The sequence below is a fragment of the Elephantulus edwardii genome, unplaced genomic scaffold, assembly GCF_000299155.1.
Source record: "Elephantulus edwardii isolate Elephantulus edwardi_28Jun2011 unplaced genomic scaffold, EleEdw1.0 scaffold00313, whole genome shotgun sequence".
NCBI classification, from domain to species: domain Eukaryota; kingdom Metazoa; phylum Chordata; class Mammalia; order Macroscelidea; family Macroscelididae; genus Elephantulus; species Elephantulus edwardii.
This window is the reverse complement of record NW_006400063.1, coordinates 501,870-518,576: the sequence shown is the minus strand read 5'-3', so window position 1 is coordinate 518,576 and position 16,707 is coordinate 501,870. Positions and strand designations below refer to the sequence as shown.

At 36.9% G+C, this 16,707-nt stretch overlaps 1 protein-coding gene across 1 annotated transcript in view; it reads left to right on the top strand.

Annotated features, from left to right (window-relative positions):
* Positions 1-16,707, top strand: part of SNTG1 (syntrophin, gamma 1) — a 481,189-nt gene that overhangs the window by 22,346 nt on the left and 442,136 nt on the right. The window contains exon 2 of the mRNA XM_006901168.1: positions 2,470-2,604. Coding sequence (XP_006901230.1) covers positions 2,470-2,604 — 135 coding nt within the window. The remainder of the gene's footprint in view (positions 1-2,469; positions 2,605-16,707) is intronic.

Sequence of the window (16,707 nt, the reverse complement as noted above, 5' to 3'; positions counted from 1 at the left end):
ATAATGCCCTAAAATATAATACTTTTAGACTATTCTCTCCCCCATAGACTTCAATGCCGTAAACATATTTCATCCAGTTTTTCTCAGTCTTACCCCCACTCCAATGCCAGCCTCATTCTACAACAGTGGCACCATATAGCATTTGTCCCTTTGTGACTGAGATACCTCACTCAGCATAATGTCCTCCAGGGTCTTAAAAGAGTTTGATATCCACTTCCTAAACAACTTGCCTCCAGAAACTTCATAAACTTTGATAAATGTCAGTAGTTGTAGAAAGGCTTCAGACCTTTTGTTCTTAGTGTCACTATGAGTTGTGCTCAACTCAGAGACAATCAACAACAAAAAAATGAGACTATTAAGTACATTTGCTAGAGAGAATACTTAGTGAACGTTTTAATACCAACATCCTTTCATGACTGACAAAACTAACAGAATTCCTTAAGTGATTATTAAGATGCAAGATTAAAGCCATGAAGTACATATTTAAAGTACTCCACAGTCGATTTTCATTATTTGCAAAAATGTGTAAGGCATAAACATCAGAATGATGTGATCATTTACAAAATTTACTTTACCTCCTTAACTTCTTCCCACTATTGCATACTGAATATGTGTGTTAATGACAAAAAAAGGTAACATGAGCCATAAGAGTAGCTGTTATTTACATTATAAATTTTTAAATTTTGTGATGGGGGAATGAATTATTGGTAAGCCTGGGCTAGGAAATCAATAATTTGGGTTTTGAGTATTAAATGTTCTAACATTGATTGTGATGATTTTTGTTCAATTTTGGATGTATTTAAACTTTAATTGTGAGTTTTATATTATCTAAGTATATCTCAATAAAGGTGGTATGATAATTTTTTTATAAATATTAAATACAACTGTCACATTATTTTTATATAGGATAAGATGCCAAAAATCCCAGAGATGTTTGATTCTGACTTTAGTTTTTGATTCTATTAATCTGTACAAGAGGAAACTATTCTCTTTATCTCAAATAGCCATGAGTGGCCTTCTGATTACTAGTGCAACATGTAATGCACTATGTTACTTGAGCTCCTTAAATGTTGTTGGTTTTCATGCCATTGAGTTGTAACTAACACATATTTGAGGCATCAGTGGCTTTTCAGTGGCAGTAAATGACACAGGTGGAGATTACTCATCTTTCTCCCACATAGCAACTGATGGATTAGCACCTTGTACCTTTGAGTTGGCAACTCGACTTCTTACCATTTAAACCACCAGAGCTCACTCTTGACCTAGTGGTAAGAAGCTGTGCTATAATCCTGAAGGCACGTGGTTCAAATCCACCAGCTGCTCCATGATAGAATGATGAGCACTCTTCTCCCATGTGTTTAACAACCTCTGAAAACCCCTTGGAGGGTTAGCAAGGGGTTGATTCTGATTCAGCAGTACACAACAATAAAAATAAAATATAAATTCTCACTAAACATGTCATAGACTTTATTCCATACTTTACACCTTACTTACTGAAAATGAGGAGGGCTTGAAGCAGTTGTTGCAGAAGATCAAGGAATATAGCCTTCAGTGTAACTTGTGTCTCAATATCAAGAAAACAGATATTCTTGCCACTAGACCAATAGGCATTGCAATGATGGATGAAGAGAAGATTGAAATTGTCAACAACTTCATCTTGATTGGATCGACAATTAACAGCTTTGGTACAAGCAGTCAGGAAATAAGGAGACACACTGCACTGGGAAAATCAGCAGTTAGGGACCTTTCCAAATTTTTGAGTAGTAGTGAGGTCAGTTTGAGGACTAAATTACATCTGATATAGGTCATAGTGTTTCTGATTACTAGCTATACTTCTGATACCTGGACAATGAGCAGGAATGACAGGAAAAGAATTGACACCTTTGATTTCTGGTGTTGGAGAAGATTACTGAATAGCCCATGGACAGCCAAGAAAACAAAAAGATATGTCTTGGAGATGGTGCAGCCAGAGTGCTCTTTGGAGGCAAAAATGATGAGGCTCCACTTCACATGCTTTGGACATGTTGCTAGAAGGTGTTCTTCCTTGAAAAAAAGACATAATGTTGGAAAGGGAGGGAGGGTTGGCAAAAGAGGGGAAGAGCCTCAACCAGGTGGATTGACATGGTAACTGCTGTAATGAGCTCTTGTGTGTCAGGAAATGTGAGGATGTCACAGGATAGAGCAGGGTTCAGATCTTTTATTCACAGGGTCTCCGTGAATCGTTCTCAACTTGATGGCACCTAACAACAACAATCATACTTAACACTAGTTTTTCCTGCATGAGCACTCCCTTATATTTAGTATTAAATATTATTAATAAGAATGTATTTTTCTGAGCTCTACAATATTATTGATCAAGTTTTACTGCAGATAAATCACAAAATCCCAACAACTTGTAATTGTTCTGTTTTGTTCTTCCATTTTTATTTTTCTTTTCCTTTTTTTCTTTTCTTTCTGTTTTGTTTGAAGCCAAAGACAGGAATCTGTTTGCTGCAGGATGGTAATCAGGAGCCTTTCAAAGTACGGTTGCATCTAGCCAAGGACATTCTGATGATCCAGGAGCAGGATGTGATTTGTGTGTCTGGTGAGCCTTTCTATTCAGGTGTAAGTAGCTTTTCTTTCTGTTGAATTGCTGAGTTCTGTTTCATTTGTTTTTAAATTTAAATGTTTATTTAGAGAAATATCTTACATGTTTTCACTTTCAAATCCTAGATAATAATCCTGAAAATGCTTGTTTATATTATTAAGGAAGCAATAATATTTTATAAGAATACATGTCTGTTAGTCCATACCAGAAGTTTGTGTTCATTCCCAGAAAGACATTTTATGAACTTCTACTTGTCATTGTCTGACACTCATAGTTTCTGATCATGACAGATGAAGTACATGGATGTTCCTATGAAGCGTGAAGCAGGGCTTGTGTAGATGATCTCCTTAATCTGATTTTATCTTTCATTTGAAGGCAGTGACAAGTTACAGCCCATCTCTCATTACTGCTTAAAGAAGGAGACTTTTGGTAAAAGTGAACTCAATGTGATTGTATAAGTCTGTAGACAGCTTTGATATTTACATGTATGTGTGTTAGACAAATTCTTTTAGCCAATGCTCTAACAAGTTGACATGTTATGCTGCTGATAAACTAACTTCAGAAAGAGTCATAAGTAATCACTTGTGACAAATTGATCAATTTACTACCAATGAAGTACATCCTTAAGCTGCAGCTAGATTTCACAGAACAAATGATTCATAAAGCAATACAAGTTCTGTATTTTATTTTTCACTCTGAAATCTAAAATAAAAACAACAAACAAAATTCATTGTCATCAAGTCAGAATTGACTCAAAGCTAAGTAGGTTTTCTGACACTATAAATCACATGGAAGGAGATTGACCTCAAGGAGTCTCTGGTAGATTCAAAATACCAGAGATGGCCCTTTGGGTTTAGCAGTACAACTCCCTCTGCTGCCAATTCATTGTGAAAGGACAGTTGTGATGTTTCAACAAATGAATGCAAAATAAAGATATGGCTGTTTATTATCTGATATAGGATATCTAAGGACTAATTATAACTAATGCCATAGTTAACACTAAGCATTTTCCCTGACAATGAAACCAATACAAAAATAATAACTCCCCTCAGTCCTCAACTGTGTTCCAGCTGGGACAGGAAGACAGGAAGTAGTCATAAATGGCATATTAGTTGGAAAGAAAGAGATAAAAATGGCCTTATATTTAAATTGCATGATAGTTTACACAGACTCGCTCAAAAGTCTCAACAAATAAACACACACACAAACATAAAGATTTAGTGAGATCTTGGGAACAACAACAAAATCCCAAATTCATTGCATTTCTTCCTTTCTCTAATTTACCTATAAAAACAACAAACACTTGTAAAATAAAATGTCATTCACCATACATGAAAAACATAATATTTGAAAATAAATTTGACAAAAGACATGTAAGAGATAACATATGTAAAATATGTTATAAATGGAAAAATTGATGGGGAAATTAAAATTCATGTAAAAGTAAATGGAAAGACAACCATGATCCTGATTTGAAGTTAATTTTGAGAATTTGTTTTTCATAAATTGACCTTTGTTTTCAACCCAATACTTAAAAAAAATCGTAAAATACTTTGCTCTCTGCAGTCTGGGAATGAGCCAGGACAAAGGCATACACCTGAAGCTGCTTGATAATTTGAATCAGGTGAAATGTTAATGCATGCAAATAAAAAATTAACAGACCACTTAATACTCAACACTCCTTACTCTGGGATTATGAAGGTATCAAGAAAGTAAAGGTTAGCAGGAGGTCATATTTGGAAAAATAATTCAGCTAAGTGTGTTACAGCATCTGTGAGAAGCCAAGGATAGAAGAAAGATCTGAAATGGCAAAGAAAGATAGCCAAGAAAAAGCACTCATCTATGAACCTGCTTCAGGAATTGGGAAGAACAGCATGGCATTGGACAGTATTGGATGCAAGAATCAGAGGAAATCATCATATCCTGATAAACAACTAGCTCAACTCTGGGGAATGTCTTTGAGATGAACTTTATAGTTATGGTAATACACCAATAACCTTTATCTTCCAGAGGCTTAAACCTGCCTAAGTGCTCCTTGTACCAGGTATCAGGGAGCTTGTGAGAGAATGAGGAGGAATCTAGGAGGCATGAGAAGCTAGGTAGAAGGAATACATCTCTCACAGCGTGGAAGGAGGAGTGGCGTCCACTTCCATAATAACTTGCCTCCGGAAACCCTATGAACTCGGAGAGAGGATGAAAGGCACCCAAGCGTCAAGGACTCTCCTTCATAGGGTCGCTATGAGTCGCCTGCGACTAGAGGGCACTTAACAACAGTAACAACAGAGAGAGAAAGAGAGAGAGATTAGCTGGCCCAGTGAAAAGGAAACAATGTGACCAAGACAAAGGTAGGTGACCTTTAGTTCGCAGCCCTCAGGCCAGTCTTTCATTGTTTTTGTTCAGACATTCCTCTAGGTCATATAGCCCTGGTGTACAAGTTGCTGTCCCGTGGTCACTTGTGGTTGCTGTGAGGCTGAACACTGTGACACGGATGTGTCAAATGCGTTAATGGTTGGCTACCCAGTGTGGACTGAGAGTGAGGTGGAGCTCCCCGATTGAACAAGCGTGGAAGGAAGAGTGGCATCCACTTCCATAGTAGCTTGCCTCTGAAAACCTTATGAACTTGGAGAGAGGATGAAAGGCACCCAAGCGTCAAGGACTCTCCTTCATAGGGTCGCTATGAGTCGCCTACAACTCGACAGCACTTAACAACAACAACAACAACAATCTATTTATATTGGGTTGTTGCTGTTAGGTGCCATCAAGTCTAGTAAGACTCATATAGACACAGAGAAAAACAGATCTGTGCCCTGTCCTACCCTCTGACATCCTCACAATCTCTGACTCACTCGACTGATTGCTGCAATCACTGTGTCAGTTCACTTGCTTGAGGATCTTCCTATCCTTCACTTACCCTCCATCATTCCAAGCATGAAGTCTTTCTCCAAAGAATAATAACCTATGTTAAAAACATGCCCAAAGTATGTGAAACAAAGCTTTATCATCTTAGCCTCTAAGCAACACTCAGGCTTTTCTCTAAAAGATCCGTATTTATAATTTTGGTAGTCCCTTCAATACTCTTCTCCAACACCACAACTTAAAGGCATCAATTTTTCTTCTGTCATCCTTATTCTTTGTACAGCTCTCAGAAGCATAGCAAATGATTTAAAAGAAAAGACTATGATCTGAATAAGGTACAGCTTAGTCATCAAGCTAGCATCATTACTCCTCAGTAATGGAGACGTCCCTTGTTGCTGACATTCCCAGTGTAATACATTTCTTGGTCTCCTGACTGCTGATGCAACATGTATTGATTGTGATATGAATAAAATGAAGTCATTGACAGTTTTGTTTTCTCCTTTATCACGATGTTGTCTATTGTGTCAATAATTCTTGTTTCTCATCATGATAGGTGACATAATTATAGACTGAAAAATTCTCAGTGGTGAGTTTTTGTTTTCTTGACTTTTCGATGCGTCCATATTGAAGGCTTCAGTGCTTGATCTTCCTGAGCGAGTGTTTCAAGTCATTTGCAGCAAGGAAATTGTGTCATCTGCATAATGAAGGTTACTGATGAGTCTTCCTCCATTTCTTATATCACATTCATTTTCACAGAGCCCAGCTTCTCAAATTATTTGCTCAGCATACAGATTAAATACATGCAAAGAAAGGATAAAATCTTGACATACACTTTTCTTAATTTTAAACCATCCAGTGTTCCCTTACTCTGTCATGTTGAGTAATCCTATAAAATATTGATTCTTTGGAAATTACAATAAAATGTCAATCACTGGAATATGAGGTATTAAATAATTTTTCTGTGATTTCCATGAGGTAACATGCTGGATTTTTGCTTCAGAGTTTGTGGGCTTTTCGGACACATGTTTGTTTAGCTTATATGATGGAAGTAATGACATTACAGTCACACCTGAAAAATCATGTTCTATCTTTGATAATTTAAAAATGACAGCAAAATAAAGAAGGAAATTATGGATGTTAGTCACATATCTAAAGAGTGACATATGGAACTTTATTTCCTTAAATTTACCAATCTAGATAATCCCACACACATGCACCCACACACGAATACACACGCACACAGTGGATATATGTTTAGAAAAAATTTTAAGTAACTTCTTATGCCAACAGTTGCCTATTTGAATATGTTATATAACTTGAACATGCTGGTTGTTCTCAAGTCAATTTCAACTCATAAAAACTCCATGAACAACACATCTAAACCTTGCCCTATCCTGCACCATCCTCATAATCTCTGATATTCTTGAGCCCATGTTTATAGTCTCCAGGTCATTCCACATTGTTGGAGTCTTTTTCTCTGATCCTCCATCTTTCCCAACCTGATGCCTTTTTTTCAAGAACTAGTCCCTCCTGCAACATGCTCAAAGCATGTGAGAATTAAGTTTCATCATCATTGCCTCAAAGAAGCTCTCTGATTTTACTTCCTCCAAGACAGACCTGTTTGTTCTTTTAACAGTTAATGTGATAATGTCCAACTTTCAAATGGACAGGAAGCAATTAAAATGATGGGTTAATTAAACAGCTTGGATCAGCGACACTTTAGGTTTTAAAATCAACATCATTATTCTTAAATGTTTTGAAGAAGTTATTTACAATAGATTTTCTCAATTCAACACATCTTTTCCCCCCCATTTTTTTAACCCTTTAGAGGAAAGGGGTTATTGGAACTGGTTAGTTACAGTGCTGACTGAGCAAGTGCCACACACCTATGTTCAACATGTCTTTTTCATTTCTTGTATACTGTGGCTATGAATGTTAACTGTGGATCCAAGTTAAAAGAAGCAATTGACAAATTCAATCTTTTCTCCATCTAGCATTACATTGCCTATTGGTCTAGAGGTAACGAATTTTGTTTTCTTGTCGTTGAGATATAATCCATATTGAATTCTGTAGCCTCTGATCTTATACAGAAAGTGTTTCAAATCCTCTTCAATTTCTGTTAGCACAACGGTGTATTTTGTATAACACAGATTGTTCTTAAGTCTTTCTTCAATGCTGATGTCAATTTCTTCATCATAGAGCTTAGCTTCTTTAAATATATTTGCTCTGCATGCAGATAAATTAAGCATGGAGAAATAATATAACCATGGCACACATATTTTCTGCTTCAAAATTATGATGCTCCCTTGTTGTTGGGACACATGTGTCTTGGTCTAAAAATAGGTTTCTCATGAACACAGTTAAGTGTTCTGGAAATTCTATTTTTCTTAGTGTTATCTGAACTTTGTAATGATCCACACTGTCAAATGCCTTTGCATAGTCAATAGAACATAAGTAAACCTCTTCCTGGTGATTTCTATTTTCAGCAAAGATAAATCTGATGTCAGCAATGATGTCCCGGTCTATGAAAAGTGTCTCAATGTACTCTTATAACCTTTTTAGAATAATCTTTAGCAATATTTTACTTGCATATGATATTAATGATACTATCCTAATATTTCCACATTTTTGTTTTGTTTTATTAATTTTAAATATTTTTCTGTTATACTAGTTCATTTACAAAATTCTAATAAATTGTTTTTTATACCAGATTCTTCCAATTTCCATCACCCCCCCATCAAAATGTACAACCCCACGATTAATCCTCATCCTCCACCCCCACACATTGTCATATCTCTGTTTCTACTCCCCCCAAGTCCCATGGATCCTCATACTCATTCTATAATAATTATTTTATACAATATTTGTCCTTGTGGGACTGTGTTAGTTCACATAACCTAATGCTCTCTAGTCCCTCCCAAGTTAGGTAATAATTTACAAAATCATCACTCCTGTGTGTTACATATTATTCTGTTGTGTGAATGCACCATAATTCCTCAATCCATTCAATTGTAGTTGGATATCTTGGCTGTTTCCATGTTCTTGTGATTGTGAATAACGGTGCTATGAACATTGGTGTACAAATTCTCTGTTAGTGCCTCAGCTCTCATTGTCTCAGGGTCTGTTCCAAGCAGTGGAATAAGTGGGTCATTTTGAAAATCTATGTTTAGCTTTTTGAGGAAGCACTAAATTGTCTTTCATGTTGGATCTGCTATTGAGTTGAACATGAAAATAGGTACATATTCTTTTCTCAAATAAATTTGAATGTAAAAGGTAGTTAACAAGTAAATTTAATAGAGGAGGTATTTGTTTAACCCTGGAGTGTTTTTTTTTAATTCCTTTAAATTACTTACAGACAATTAAGAATATTTTATATATCTGATTCTCCTTTCCAAGATTTTATTTTGGGGTAGACATTTGTTAAATGAGTTGTTGTAAGATCAGAAAAAGGAAGGTAAAGAAAGAGGTTTGTGTTTTGTTTTTGTTTTTTTAATTAGATAATAATAGCAAATGCTCACTATTTAATTTTCATTTTAGAATAAATATTAGGAAGAGACACTAACTTTATTAGCTTTTTGAAAATATATTTTATTTGTGTGAAAATATAGAAATCATACTGAGTTTGTGGACTTTCATTCAATGTTTAATAATGATTTTGTCTTATAACATAATTATAATTTATTAACAAGGCGGAGCCAAAACCGGTTGGGAGGCGCAAGGGAGAGACGGAGGGACCCATTGCTGCCGGCAGAAGTGGGAGCCAGAAGCCACGCGGGCACAAGCCAAGACCAGGCAACACAAAAGACCCCGACAATAGCTTCTGACACGCCTCCAGATACCAAGCCCCAAGGCGGGGCCAAAACCAGTTGGGTCCTCAGGCCTGCGGGCCAAGAAGAAAAACACAATCTATACAGGAGTTCTACAGGACACATCACCTTCCGTTCGGAGACAGTACAAGTAAACTTAACAGACACTGGACACAGAAAACAAAACAAAACAAACAAACAAAAAAACCCAAAAACAAACCTCTCGGCATTTGACGTGGTTGGAATCACAGGACAGAAGAAAGCATCAGATACAAGCTGTCAGGTCATGGGTCGGACAGTGGAAGATTAATTCTAAAGGCATTTGGTAGAAGTGAAGTGGTATCCTGCTGGAGGGTGGAGCTGGGAAATAAGTGGGTCAAGGCACTGGGCTAAGGACAGGGACTACACTGTAACTAATGGTCAACTCCAAAATGAGGGATTTATCTTTCACTACTCCACAAATTGCTGTCTGTCAGATACTCTTCTAAATCTAAACATTCATATTAAGACAGACTAGGAAGAAGGATTGGCCATCCATTTCTGAAATGGCAGGCCTTTGAAAACCCTATGTACAACAGAGGCAATTAGATTGGCACAGGATAGAGCACGGTTTAGGGCTGCTGTACATAGGGTCGGGTCGCTATGAGTCACAAACTATTTCCATACCTTTTCAACCTGTATGCAGAACAGATTATCTGGGGGGCTGGGTTCTATGAGGAGAAATGTGGGGTCAGGATTGGTGGAAGATCTATCAACAATCTGCATTATGCAGATAACAGAACGGCTGCTTGCTGAACTGAGGAGGACCTGAAGCACTTGCTGTGGAAGGTCACGGACTGCAGTCTTCAGTATGGACTGAGGCTCAATATCAGGAAAACAAAGATTCACACCACTGGACCAATTGGCAGCATCAGGATGGATGGTGAAGAGATTGAGATTGTTCACAGTTTTGGTTTGCTTGGTTCCACAGTCAACACTCTTGGCACCAGCAGCCAGGAAATTAAAAGACGTATTGCTATGGGAAAGCCTGCAATTAGAGACCTTTCTAAAGTACTAAAGTGTAACTATGTCAGTGCGCCTGATACATGCACTGCCTTTACAATCACTTGCTATGCATCAGAGAACTGGACAATGACTAGAGATGATAGAAGGGGAATTGATGCATTTGAGCTGTGGTGTTGGATAAGAGTATTGAATATACCATGGGCTGCTAAGAAAAAGAACAGGTTTGTCCTGGGGAGAGTAAAACTGGGCTGCTTCTTGGAGGCAAGGATTCTGAAACTTCATCTGACATATTTTGGACATGTTGCAAGGAGGGACCAGTCCTCACAGAGGAACGTCATGCTTGGGAGGGTGGAGGGACAGCTCAGGAGAGGAAGACCCTAAATGAGATGGATTGATTCAGTGACTGGGGTAATAATGGGGGTACGTGTGTTGGAGGTAGTGAGATTAAATAGGATAGGGTAGGGCAGAGTTTAGGGCTGTTGTACATAGGGTCGCTATCAGTTGCAGGTGACTTGATGGCACATAACAACGTGTTTAAAGCAGAATTATTTACAATATCAAAAAATGGAAACAGCCCAAATGCCCATCAGCAAACCATTGTGGTACATTCACATAAAAAAAATATTATGCAGGACTAAGGAGCAACAATTTCATAAAATGGTATACATCTTGGGAAGGTCTAGAGAGCATTATGTTGACTAAAATATTTCAGTCTCATCAGAACAAATATTCTATAAGATCATTACTGTGAAAATATAAAGATAACTGAGCAAGATGTGTAGAAATGTTCAAAAGGGAAGAGAGGGCAGAAAAAAAGAACCAAAGGGAGAAATCACTATTGAAATCATTAATTGACATGAAAATACAGGGTGATTATAGGCATAAATCAATAGTAATTGATTACACATAATACAATACATAAGAATAATTGTATAAAACACATGGTCAAAATAAAACATAAATGAAAGATTGTATGAAACACAATATATATGAATGATTGTGTGCAAACAATTGATGCTAATTTATATATATACATATATACACTCATATATACATATTTGTGTGTGTGTGTATATATACATTTTATATGTGTTATTGTTTGTTGTTATGTGCTGTCCAGTGGCCTACGACTTATAGTGACACTATATACTAATGTATAACAGCCCTAAACCCTACTCTATCCCGTGCCAATCTTATTGTCTCCGATACACCTACTCCCATTACCTCATCACTGAATCAATCCATCTCATCAAGGGTCTTCCTCTCCTGCGCTCCCCCTTCACCCTCTCAAGCATACCATCCCTCTGCAAGGACTGGTCCCTCATTGCATCATGTTCAAATTATGTTAGTCAAAGCTTCAGAATCCTTGCCTATAAGGAGCAACTTGGCTTCACCTTCTCCAGGACGAACTTGTTTGTTCTCCTAACAGTCCATGGTATATTCTATACTCTTCTCCAGCATCACAGTTCAAAGGCATCAATTCTCCTTCTATCATCCCTAGTCATTGTCCAGCTTTCTGGTGCATAGCAAATGATTGTAAAAACTATGGCCTGGATCAAGCATTTCTTAGTCTTCAGACTGACATTGTTGATCTTTAGTACTTGAAGGAGGTCTCTAACAGCTGACTTTGACAATGCAATTTGTCTTTTAATTTCCTGGCTACTGGCACCAAGAGTGTTGATTGTAGAGCCAAGCAAACTAGGGCTATTAACAATCTCAATCTCTTCACCATTTATCATGATGCCGCCAATTGGCCCATTGGTGAGAATCTTGGTTTTCTTGATGTTGAGCTTCAATCCATGTTAAAGGCTACAGTCCTTGACCTGCAGCATGTGTTTCAGGTCAGCAAGGATGGTTGTTTTGTGTGTGTGTGTGTGTGTGTATAACTTACCAAAACCTCTGGAACAGAATAAAAACATTATTCATATGTCAGTATACAGCAATTAACAAACACATCCAAAAAGAAGAAATTTTAAAAATTCATTAATCCAACATCTCAAAAAATAGAACAGTAATCAAACTCATAATCTTTATAATAAAAGAAATTATAAAGAGAAAAAAATGGACTAGAAAGCAGTAAAAGTATTCACACTATTAAAAAAGACCAAGAATAAGACTTCAAATTATTGTTAAGTGTCACTGAATTGACTAAAACTCATAGAGACGCTATAAATGATGGATTTGATTGCTTCTCTAACCTGTATCACCATCATCATCTCTGACACACTCATGCCAACAATTACAGTGATTGTGTCAATCCATCTCATTGAGGATCTTACCATCCAATGCTGACCCTTGCACAAGGACTAAGCTCTGCTAACATCATGCCCAAAGTATATGAGACAAAGTTCCACTATCCTTGTCTCCAAGGAGCATTCTGATTACATCTTTTTACATGACATACTTATTTATCCTTTTTGGCAGTCTATGAGATTCAGCATTCTTCTCTAGCACAGCTCAAAGCTAATGATTCTTTTGTCAATCCTTATTCATTGTCATTGACATAGCAAGTAATTGAAAAGATCACGATTTGAATCAAGTCCACCTTAATCTTCAGACACACATCTTTATTCTTCAGAACTTTAGAGAGGTCCTTGGTAGTAGACATTCCCGATGCAATATGTTTTTTTATTTCCTGCCTGTTTGTGCCAAGAGTTGACTGTGGATCCAAGCAAAATGACGTTATTGACAATTTATCTCTCTTGTAATCGAAGACAACTGTATCTATTAACATCTTGCCTATTTGCCTGGTGTTGAGGATTTTTGTTTTATTAATGTTAATATGTAACCCATATTGAAGGGTGTATCTCTGATTCTGTGCAGGAAGGCTTTCAAGTCCTCCTCACTTTCAGCAGACAATGCTGTGCCATCTACATAACACAGGTTATTGATGAATCTTCCTCAGATCCTGATGCCACATTCACATTCTTTGTAAAGTCCCAGCTTCTCTAATAATTTGTTCTATATAAAGATTGAAGAAATACAGAAAAAAAGAGACAGCCCTGACACTACCTTTCCTGATATTAAACAATGCAGTGTTCCTCTACACTCTTCAGACAACAGAGTTTTGGTCTAGGTATAGTTTTCACATGAGCATAATTACATGTTCCGGAACTCAAATTTCTCTCAGTGTCAGTCAGAATTTGTTATAATCTACACACTGAAATACCATTGCATATATAATAAAACACAAATGGATGTCCTTCTGGTATTTTTTTTTAACCAAGATTCAACTGACTTCATCAGTGATATTCCTCATTCAATGGATTCTTTTAAATACAGCTTGAATATTTGGCAAATCTCTGTTGATGCAATGTTTTAACTATTTCTGAATGAATTCAATATGATTTTACTTGCGTGTAATATTAATGATATTGTTGGATAATTTTCACATCCTGTTGGATAACCTTTTTTTGGGAATAGGAGTAATTATGTAATTCTTCCAGTCAATTGACCAGCTTACTGTTTTCTAAATATACTGGCATAGCTCGGTGAGCACATCTAGGGCTGCATTCATTTACTGAAATATGTTAACTGGTAATCCATCAATTCCTGGGACCTTATTTTATGCTAATGCCTTCAATGCAGCTTCCTTAATAACCACTGGTACTTGATCATATGCTTCCTATTCTTTTTGTGTTGAATGAAGTGAGTCAGTCACAAAAGGAAAAATATTGTATAAGATCACTGTTAGAAAAAGTAAGTTGGTTCCTGGGGTAGGGAGAGTTGTATAGCTAGATAATGGACATTTTATTGGAATAGGGAAGGTCAATCTGAACCAAATGGATAATCATCCATTGTTGCTGTTGTCTTAATAATCTGGATAGGACATGCATAACTGACTGATAAGGAGAGGAAAAGAATATCAATATTCTATAGGCAGGTTTTTTAAAAAAAAATCTGTGTTATTCTTTATTGAATCTATATTATATCACATATAAGGCATTCAGATTACAGCACCATTTGAAATAGTAAGCATTTAAATGTAAAATACTCAATACCTCAATAATAAAAAGGTAAACAATCCAATCACAAAATGGTGACAGGATAGGAATAGACACTTCACCATTAAAGACATTCAGTTAGGAAGCAAATACATGAAGAAATGTTCAAAACCCTTAGCTATTGGAGAGATACAAGTCAAAACAACTACAATTTTATGGGTGGGGGTGAGATAAATTTAAAGAATTTGTTCAAATTTGTATTTGAATTTTATAAAGAAACTAGTAGAGGGGGAAAAAAAAATCTGTGAGATATCATCTTACCCCAGCAACAGTAGCAAAGTTCAAAAGGCAACAAACAAGTGTTGACAAGTTTATGGAGAGATTGGAACTATTATTCATTGCTGTGGAAGTATAAAATAGAATACAGCCACTATGGAAAGCGGTCTGGCACTTTCTAAAAAAGTTGGAAATAGAAATACCCTTTGACCCAGAAATTTACTACTGGGGGAAAAAAATATAAAAGGAGATTATCACGCTGGATAATCTCTTAATACCAGAGCCACCACTCAGACGTAAGCATGCTCATGTTTATTGCTGGGCTGGCTATTCACAACAGCAAAGAGATAGAAGCAACCCAAATGCTCATCAATAAATGAATAACTATAGAAATACTACAGTACATTAGCACAATGGAATATTATGCAGCATTGAGAAACAATGAACTTATACAACATGGGGGAACCTGAAGGATATTATGCTGAGTGTATATTAGTTACAAAAGGACAAAATACTGCATAACATTGTTATAAAATAGAACAGATGGAAGGTGGAGTAGTTAGGGAGAGAATGGGAAAGATATTGATACATAATGAAACTGCATTAGAACAAATGAGGGGAAGAATAGTCCAAAAGGAATATAAGATTAGACATTTTAGGATAGGAAGGAAAATTTACACCAAAAAAATTTTAAAAAAGTAAAATACTGAGACATTTGATCTCACTTTATTTTGAAGCCATTTTATCTTTCAACTATATTGATTTTTAATTTATTCATTTTTCTTTCCTGAAGTTTATTAAATCTCTCCATATTTTATCTTTATACATGTACATATGTGCAACCTATGCTTGGATCAAGAAATAGTTGAAGAGATTAGGAAAGCACTGCATGTTTCAGGATCAAGAAAAGTGTGCTTCAGAGATGCATACTATCTCCACATCTTTTCAATCTGTATGCAGAACAGATTATTCAGGAGGCTAGATTTTATGAAGATAAATGTGGCATCAGGATTGGAGGAAGACATGAGACATAGTCTTCAATATGGATTGAAACTCAACATCAAGAAAACAAAGATTCTTACTCTAGGACCATTAACAGCTTCATGATAGATGGAGAAGAACAAAGAGTCTCACTCTGGGCCAATTAACAGCTACATGGAGAAGAGATTGAAATTTTTGATAGCTTCAGTTTTCTTGGCTCCACAGTCAACACTCCTGACACCAGCAGCCAGGAAATCAAAAGATGAATTGGGAAAATCTTCTGTCAGGGACCTCTCTAGAGTACTGAAGAGCAATGAAATTAGTCTGGAGACTAAGGTGCACCAGATCCAGGCTATATTGTCTTTGCAATTATTTGTTATGCATCCTAGAGCTGGACAATAGGTAAGGACGATACAGACAAGATCAATGCCTTTGAGTTATGGTGCTGGAAAATAAGATTTAACGTACCGTGGACTGCTACGAGAACAAACAGATCTGTCCTAGAGAGGGTGAAACCAGGGTATTCCCTTGAGGCAAGTGTTTTGAGCCTCCATCTCACATACTGTGAACGATCTCCATCTCTTCACCATCCATCCTGATGATGCCAATTGGTCCAGTGGTGAGAATCTTTGTCTTCTTGACATTGAGCCTCAATCCATATAGAAGGCTACAGTCCTTGACCCTCTGCAGCAAGCACTTCAGGTCCTCCTCAGTTTCAGCAAGTAGGGTTGTGTCATCTGCATAATGCAGATTGTTGATAGATCTTCCACCAATCTTGACCCCACATTTCTCCTCATAGAGCCCAGCTCCCCAGATAATCTGTTCTGCATACAGGTTGAAAAGGTATGGAAATCCAGCTCATTGGGAATATTCTTCTCCTGTGCTGTCCCTCCACCCTTCCAAGCATTATGTCCTTCTCCAATGTCTGGTCCCTTTTGTTCACATGCCCAAAGTATGTGAGATGGAGCTTAAAAATCTTTGCCTCCTCTAATGAGGGAGTTTTTCTTTTGCTTTTCAAGGAGAGGAGCAAATGGAGGAGGAGGGGGGAGGGGTTTGTGCGGGGAGAAGGGTGGAACAATGAATGAATGGAATCCCCCCCCCCAAAAAAAAATCCTTGCCTCCTCTAAGACTCAAATCCCTATGCGCATCCAAAAATTTCTCCAATAGGGTAAAAAGGGAAGCCACTGACTGGGAAAAAGTATTCGGTAATAACATATCAGATAAGGGACTTATATCCAGAATTTATGAAATA